At 50.0% G+C, this 9,021-nt stretch overlaps 1 protein-coding gene across 1 annotated transcript; it reads left to right on the top strand.

Moving 5' to 3' along the window:
* The first annotated feature begins 4,598 nt into the window (after window positions 1-4,598).
* On the top strand, window positions 4,599-5,362 carry LOC109770175 (cortical cell-delineating protein). Its single transcript, XM_020328886.4, has one exon. It carries the CDS (start codon window positions 4,661-4,663, stop codon window positions 5,099-5,101), a length of 441 nt encoding a protein of 146 aa, XP_020184475.1. The 5' UTR covers window positions 4,599-4,660; the 3' UTR covers window positions 5,102-5,362.
* Window positions 5,363-9,021: the final 3,659 nt, after the last annotated feature.

Genomic DNA, 9,021 nt, shown 5'->3' with positions numbered 1-9,021 from the left:
AAGGATATTAGCAGAAGATGCTTTTTTACGGGTCGGCTTTGCGGGGTCTGCTCGGGCGCCGCTCCCGCCGGTCCGCAAACAGATACGGTTTGATCTGAATTTGACACATATGCACATATTCAGAAAAAAAATCAATACCACAATACAACAATCATCCACATTATAAATAATTATTCAAATCACCGAAGCAAATTAAATAATTCAATATAAAACTTGTCCCGAATACAAATCACATATGAATTAAATGAAAATGAATAGAAAAATGAGTTTTGTTACTATCCAGCCTTTTGCCAATGGTGCTCAATGAGATCCTCCTGAAGCTGAAAGTGTGTGTTTGCATTTTCAATCTCCTTGTAGGTGTGAAGAAAAGCTCTAATGCGGTTAGGGTCTCTAGCTGGTTTCACACGACTACCCACATTGTCGTAGAAGAACTCCAAGTACATGCCTCTCTCATCTTCGAGAATCATATTGTGAAGAATAACACAGCATGTCATGACGTTTTTCAAGGTCCGCTTGTCTCAAAAACGAGCAGGGCCACGAATAATGGCAAACCTAGATTGCAAAACCCCGAATGCTCTTTCAATGTCCTTTCGGGCCGCCTCTTGCACACTTGCAAATTCACATTGTTTCCTAGTTGTGGGTTCTTTGATGCTCTTGACAAATGTGCACCAAGGAGGGTATATACCATCTGCAAGATAGTACCCCTTTGTGTATCCATGCCCATTGATAGTGTAGTTGCAAGCAGAAGCATCACCACTATCAAGCCTAGCAAACAAATGAGATCGTTGCAACACATTGATATCATTGAGAGTACCCGGCATACCAAAAAAGCAATGCCAAATTCATAAATCCTCGGATGCTACGACCTCTAGCACAATTGTTGCATCACGAGACTTGGCACAATACATTCCCTGCCATGCCTTCGGGAAATTTTTCCAAGTCCAATGCATACAGTCAATGCTACCTAGCATGCCAGGCCAACCTCTTCTCTCATTAGATGCCATCAATTTTTTTGTGTCTTCCTCATTGGGTGCCCGAAGATATTCAGGACCAAAGACACGGACGATCACTTTGGCAAACCTACGCACTGACTCAATTGTGGTATCTTCACCAATGCGAAGGTACTCATCGGCATAGTCAGCCGGAATGCCGTATGCAATTACCCTCATAGCTGCCGAGATGTTTTGATATGCACTAAATCCCTTCAAGCCCGCGGCATTTCTTTTTTGAGTAAAGTACCGACAATTGGCCTCGCAAGCTTGAACAATTTTCACGAAGAGAGATCGGCGCATTCGGTACCTTCTTCGGAAGAGGTGCGGCGGATATGTCCGCGAAGTAGTCTTGCATCAACATCTATTTCCCGAGATGGCGATTCCGAGGAATGCAAAGACGGCCGACGGTCGATCCTCGTCGCCTCTTTCGGTTCTCATCTTCGTGCTCCTTCACGGCAAGGGCCATCACCAACGTCCGTTGGCGATAGTTGACAAGCAGCGTCTCAACATCCGAGTCATCCGAATCGGACGAATCGTCGAGCAAAAACTTCTCGCATGGGCTCAATTCCATCTAAATTCACAAAAACGCACACCGCGTAAACCAACTATGCATACCGCTCGGCACAAACACAACTAAAAACTCACCGGCGGCTCGGGGGGCAGTGGCTCTCCGGCGGCTCGGGGGCGCTCGATCCCGGGCGGCGACGGCGACTAGGGGCGGCTCGGATCGGCGGATCCGGTGCAATGGCTCGGTGGAAGAGGGTAGGGGCGCCCCCGTGGCGCGATTCCGCCCGCAGATCATTCGGCCGGAATCGCCGGCGGCGGACGGGCGGAACCGATGGTGGACGGCAGCGGAAGGAGGTGGGGAAAGGGCGCGGGCTGAAATGTCTCTTCTGCCAACCGCTTTCCTGGGATACGGGACACCATAGATGCGAGGCAGAAACCTGCGTATTCGTGGGTTGGGGATGAGATTTTGCCGCGCCCCTCAAAAATATTTAGGGGTCGGACACGTTTGCGGGGTCTGGTCGGGCAGCATTTTCCGCGCCGACCCGTATTTTGGCGGTTATTTTACAGGTCGCAGCTTTATACGGGGTTTGCTAGAGGTGTTGTAAGCCCCCTTCAGATCGATTGCAGACTGCACCTATTTCAGACCTGTCTTGTTGTGTTTCCCTAAACCTCGACTGCGACCAAAGTTGAGCCTTTATACACAAGACCCCAACGATGAATCAGAAAAATAACTCGGAGGAGCAGATCTTGGGAGGAGGGATGTCCAAGCGTCGGCTCCAACTACAGGGGCCGCGCCGACAAGAAGTTGCGGCCTGTGCAGAGGCAGAAGCACCTCTATCTGGTGCTAGATGACTGGACGAAGGACTTTTCCATCCGCAAGATTGACATCGACACCTTGGACGGCAGCTCCGACCTGGACTTGGAGCCCCCGATTCTCCGACTAGTGTCACCTTCACCTACTTATCCCATGAACTTCGCTGCCCTGGGCAGCAAAATCTTCATGGCAAGCAACAAACACCCTAGCACCATGGTCTACGACACAGAGACAGCTGGACTGGCCATCGGCCCTCCTCTTCCGGCCGGACTGCACGGCGGTATCCACATCTTTGTGGCTACTGCCAACACGCAGTTGTATGTGTTGAAGTATAGCATCAAGGAAATGCGACAGTCATTTCAGGTGCTGTCCGCGGTCGGCATCACGTATCCCCATTCTTCAAATCCAAGCACGGACTGGTGTTGGACAAGCGTGCCCTCTCCAGTGCCATTCACCAAGGATGACATGATCACCTCCTATTTCCAAGGACAAGGCTACTTTGACAGTGAGTTGGATGCATGGGTTGGCCTTCACAAGGATGGGTACATTTGTTCCTGCCAAGCCGCTTCCTGCACCAACACAGTTACCATGCAGCCGGACTGGAAGACGACTAAGGAGAAACTTTTCCTCACGTACATGCGGAACACCAGGTTTTGCCTTGTGGAGAGTGTGGTATGTGAAGAAGTGGAGTTAGATGATGCCTTTGGTGACTGTAATGGCTTCATGCTCTGCATCACCATTTTTTGTCTCAAGTACAATCGTGAGGGAGAGCTGCAAACCACCATCCGCCGCACCACCAAATCCTATCAAGTGTCTAAGCATGTCACGTCATTTTCTCCCGTGGCGTTCTAGTTTTAGCTAGGAATTTGCTGTTTGGCTTGGTTGTATGCAATGCATCTATGTCCTTCTCATGGATGTAAATTATTATTTGTAGCAATAAAAATCTTCCTTAAGAAAAAAAAATGACGATGTCCGCAGCTTACTGGTGTGTCGAGATGGGTAATTCCCACGACACTCCGGAGTTATGTTTTCTATGATTCATACAGTAATATGGTGTGCAGCGAGGGGAGCTTTGACGAATGCATAAGATTGGAGTTACTACCGCTGTGACATATGTGAACTCCGAAAATATGTCCGAGCACATTTCTCTATTTATTTTCATGAGAGAAAGCACTCTAAGTTATGTTTCCTGAGTGCCCACTAGCTCTCGCCAACTTTCACAACTCGAATTCCTCCCTGATTCTACGCATGACAATCGATGCCATTGATACTTTCTTATCGAAAACACGGCTGTTCCGTTCCAGTCAAATGAAGCGCAAGGCACAGTACGACAGAGAGTTGAGTTGCTTGCGGTCGCTAATGGCTCTAAAAATGCTGCTCACCTCTGGCCACCAATCGGAGAGCGCATCCCCACTGCTTGGAGAAAATCTGTGGAGCCTAAGTGGTAGAAACACATTGTACACCCGGGTGTTGTACCAAATTTCGCGTGAGAAAAAGCAGCCCAGCAACATATGGTTGACCGTCTCCTCCTCCTGCGCACAGAGGACGCGCGCGGCCGCTGGATGTTGCAGATGCCGCTGAGCTAGCCAATCTGCAGTCCACAGTCAGTTGTGAAGAGCAAGCCAAGCAAAAACTTTTACCTCCAGAGGCGCCCAGGAAGACCAGATCTGCTCTGCTGACTAATCTCTACCATTCGATAGCTAAAGCCAGATGACTATCAAAGGATGGATCTGTAGAAACCATCATACTGTATCATAAGCTTGTTCATTATTGATCTCCCTCACCTCACGCACGCTTATAATACGCCATATGAATGGACGTAACGTAACCCTCGATATCGGCTTAGCTTCCGGTGTCTATGCGCGCCCTTATTTCCGTGTCCTCGGCGCCGCGTACCGCTAACAAGTCCAAGCGCTCACAGCGCATGCTTAACTATTGCCTAAAAATACCGGATGCTTTCTCAACTTGCTTATACATGATCTAAAATATGTTGTGTGACATGACAAGGTATTGCACTGTTGCGTAACATGCATGAACATGCAAGGGTGTTGCTCAACTTGTTGCCATATCTCCAGAATTGATAAACCATATCATGCTTAATCCCTTGTCTTATCTCTCTAAAACAAATGATACATCGAGAGGACAACCCAGCAGTTTTGAAAGCAATCGAATCACACATGGCCACGTCTGATCATACACACATACGTAAGCTACTACGTCAAACAGCTCGATCCCATCCATGCATGCATCCGTATCACCAGGCTATAAATACAACACTTCTCCAAGCTCTCATGCATCCCAAACCCAAAGCACTAGCTATATTACTCTAGCACACCACACAATCACAATGGCATGCAAAGCTGCCATCTTCGTCGCGCTGAGCCTCCTCCTCTCCGCCGTCGCCGCCAACGGCTGCGGAAGCACCTATTGCCAACCGCCGGTCGTCGTGCCGACACCACCCGTCGTCGTTCCGCCGCCATACCATGGAGGAGGAGGGCACGGCCACGGCCACGGCCACGGAGGGCAGTGCTCCATCAACGTGCTCAACCTGAGGGTGTGCGCCAACGTTCTCGGTGGACTGCTCGGCCTCAAGATCGGCGTTCCGGCGCGCGACCAGTGCTGCCCGCTGCTCCAGGGGTTGGCCGACCTCGACGCCGCCGTCTGCCTCTGCACCGCCGTCAGGGCCAACATCCTCGGCCTCCACCTCAACGTGCCTGTGGACATCAGCCTCCTCCTCAACCACTGCGGCAAGACGTGCCCGTCTGGTTTCATTTGCCCAGCCCATTAACGGACGTATTGTTGCATGGGCGCCGAATAAGATTTGCCTTCCGTACTTTGTTTTTTTATTTCATCAAATGTGGATCTGTTCCACTCCCACATTTCAATTGTGTAACCAGTACTACTTTTGTTTTTTGGCAAACAAGCATATACTCTTCGTATTGATAAATATCATCAGTGAGCAATAATTATTACTCTAGCTAATCGTCCAATGTGCTTTGCTACACCCACGTAATGCTACGGGGTGAAGAGCTTACGTAGAAGCATTTTTGTTGTCCAATTGTAGCTTCTTCCTTTTTGTGAATTTGTACGAAATAGCTTGCAGCTTTTACTAGAAATGATCCACTTTTTTAGTTATTAAAAAAAGCAAAAAAAAGAGCAGAACAGATGCAACATCACCGTCCACCACTAATGATGGCAACCCTAGGGTAAGATGGAGGTGCTCCAACAAAACACCTCCATGAAAGGAATGATGCACAAACAACGTTGTAACTGGATACAACTACTAAGGTCAGCTAATAGGTTTTCACCCTTGGAGAGAAGTCTGAGTAAACTTCGATCAGTGCTTTCAACAAGAGAACAACACGTGAATGCCGCCATTTCTAGGTTCAACCAATGAAGGGTCAAACCTAGAGTTTTGACCATTTGGAGCTCGTGACCCAACACTCAAAGTATGCCATCTAACCGAAGTCAAGTGGACACATGGTGTTGAGTTTGAGTAATGCCTATGGACATCCACCATCGACACTTCCCATGATGTCGAGAGTCCAAGCCGCCCACGTCAAGCCGATTTAGGCCAGTCATGCAGTGCACCTCTGACAAGGGTTGCGCCACACATCGAGGAGAAGTAGGGTTGCCAGATCAGCCATTGTAGACGCCTTCACGGGCCATGTCGAGTACTCCAACCCCAACACCAAGCTTGTGGGGAAGGTTCCTCCATGTAATTCAAGACAGCCATGTCTTAGAACTTGGGGAAGAACTCTAGGTTGTTTCATCTCATCTCTCTCTCTCTCTCTCTCTCTCTCTCTCTCTCTCTCTCTCTCTCATGATTTGAATCAACTATTTATCCATATGTACCTTTTGCTACAATTTGTGCTAGATTTTCTCCTCATTCTTCGTGTTCTTTCTCAAATCCACCTTCAATTCATAAAGATCGGACCATCATATATAGCGCTTGCCATGTATCATTGGGTCTATTGAACTCCATTCTTACCCTAACAGCATGCTCTCATTATTGGCGGCATTCTTGTTGGTCCAGAGGTCTGACTAGGGATTTTTTGGTGTTTATATTTCTACACATACAACTAGGTTTTTCTTTGAACCTTACATTCAAGAACCATTTGCAATTCTAACATAAAATATAAACTTAGTTGTGCACATGACAATAGAATAATAACAACTTTATTATTTGTCTTAGAGCATCTCTAACGCTGGCCCCCAAATCGGACACCGCATATGTCCGCAGACCAGGGGGGCCAGTCCGTGGACACTGATGTGGGAGCCAGTCATCCAACTATAGCTGCATACATTTCCAACATGCTTTCAGCAAACCGAATGAATTACATGCAAACCGGATGGTTTTCATCTAAATCGGAGCACATTCATTACATGTTTGACATATTTTAATTAAAAAAGCGACCGGGCCTAAACCTAGCATGTGGCGGCTGTCCCCCACGTCCTTGTTGTTCCCTTCCCGCGATCTCCGGGCTCATATCGCCTTCTCCATTAGAGGCATCAATAATGTCCCCAAAGTGATCGCCGGTATGGAAGAGTAGAACATGAAAGATGGACTGGCCCACATGGGACTTGAGGGCCCGTCGCCTCCCATTTCCTATTCATTCTTATCTGATTATGCGACCTGTTCGTCGCAGGTGGACGTGAGATCCACGATGGAGTGGAGGGGCCGGCACGCTCATCGTCCCACCGGCGCAGCCAATCAGCGTTTGGCGATGCGTAGGATGCGCAGCTGGCGGTGTTCTCGTCTGCGATCGCCTCTGCGTCCGGCTGCGCCGCTTGTATGTTGCCAGCGGCGGCTCGAGTGCGGGCGGCCTCATAGAGCGCCTGCTGCTCGGCAACGAAGCTGGGGTTCGCCGCGGCCATGGCCGCCACGAATTCCTCGCTCGTGCGCTTGCCGTAGAACTGTTCCTCTGTCAGTCGGTGTTGCTCGAGAAGGAACAAGTTGTACCACTGCTCCTCCTGTGCCTGCCAGAACAGCGACATAAGCAGGGTGTTGGCTCCTCCTCTGCCAAACAGGTTGGCGGTGTTGAGTATATTGATTGTTAGGAAAGATAGAATAGCGTAGGATATTATTCTACTTTGCCTTGTACTCCCAGATGATCATGTCTCTCCTATATATATGCCCACGAGGCTAAAGCAATACAACAACAATTTCACCAAATACCTCTCTGCCTTCTAACATGGTATCAGCCTAACCGACCCAACCCTAGCCGTCGCCCGCCGCTTCCGCTCTGCGCCGCCCCCGGGGTGGTCGGCCTCCATGACCACCGCCGGGGGCCGCGCCGCCTGTACCTAGGGTTCGTCCGCCGGTCGTGGTGATCGCTCTTGATCCGGATTTTTCTATCTCTCGCCAGTCGCTTTGATCGGCGTTCTCTTTTTTGGTTATCCGATCTATAGACCGGTGGCGTTGCCCGCTGCCATTCGTCATCTCAACGCGTGTCTACTTCGTTGACATCTTCATCATCTTAGACGGGATTGGTCGTCGGCTTGCCTTCGGATTCTTCTCCAATCTCACCGTCTGCGTCGCTACCGTTGTGACTCCAGGGGGATGTTGAGTATAATGATTATTAGGAAGTATAGGATAGACTAGGATTTGGTCCTGCATTGTCTTGTACTCCAAGTTGATTTTTGTACTCCTATATATGTGCCCACGAGGCTCAAACAATACAATAACGATTCCACAAATCCCTCTCTCTCCCTTCTAACAGGCAGTAGTAGTCTGTGCACCCCTACCACCGAGGTGCTCGGCGGTAGGTGGGTACAAGCATTGTATTTGATACTTCGAAATTTTTTACGTTAAGGCATGAACCCCTACCGTCAAAGACCCCGGGAGTAGGAAAAGGATTAGATCTCGAAAAATTTGAACCAGGGTTCTCATAAAAGGGTCGCTCAGTTTCAGTATGTATACGGAGTGGAGTTTTCTGGCCTTCGGAGTACGAAACCGAACCGAACTAGAGCGCTGCCGCCATATAGTCTAGTCGGCGTCGCTCGTCCCTCCCCTGTCCTCAATTCCCAAATCCAACCCATAATGTCGAAATCCGCCTTCCGCTCGAGCAGACCGGACTACATCCTCCTCAACTTCCCCGTGAACGATACCACCGCCGGAACCTTCACGAAATCCTTCGTCATCAATGATCCGCCGCGCCTGTCCAGATTCTACGTCTACAGCCCCACCGTCCACAGTGCCCCCACGGTGCCAGGTCGTCGGAGAACCTCGCCCTCCTCCGCGCCCACCTCGCCGCTTCCGGCCCAGCAGAGTACTCATCTACAGGGAGGGAGGGCCAGGCTGCAAGAGCAAGGCCAAGGCGTCGCTCGATCTGCTCCCAGATGTCGGCCCGTACATCTACAGAGAGACGATCGACCAGAACCTCATCGGCCTCCTGCCGGACGGCAACGGCAAGAACTTCGTCCTGGCCGCTCTCGGATGGGAGTCAAAGACGTACACGTGGAGGCTCCATGTCTTCAGGTCCAAGCACGGCGCCTGGACCCAGCAGCCACTCGTCCCGGGCATTCCCTCTGGACCAAAGGAGAGTAAAGCAGATGTAACTCCCGACAAGGTGATCAACTTGGTGTTAGGTTGATCTCCTCCGTGTGGGCCCACCGGGCCCTTAGATCCGCGCCATGATCGGGGGCGCCCAACCCTCTTCTAGTTGGTGGGCCCCTGTGACCCGCGCATATATAAACAGAGGTGGG

Source organism: Aegilops tauschii, chromosome 1 (genome assembly GCF_002575655.3).
Source record: "Aegilops tauschii subsp. strangulata cultivar AL8/78 chromosome 1, Aet v6.0, whole genome shotgun sequence".
NCBI classification, from domain to species: Eukaryota; Viridiplantae; Streptophyta; class Magnoliopsida; order Poales; family Poaceae; genus Aegilops; species Aegilops tauschii.
Note: the sequence above shows the minus strand (reverse complement) of the source record. Positions and strands in the feature narration are given on the sequence as shown.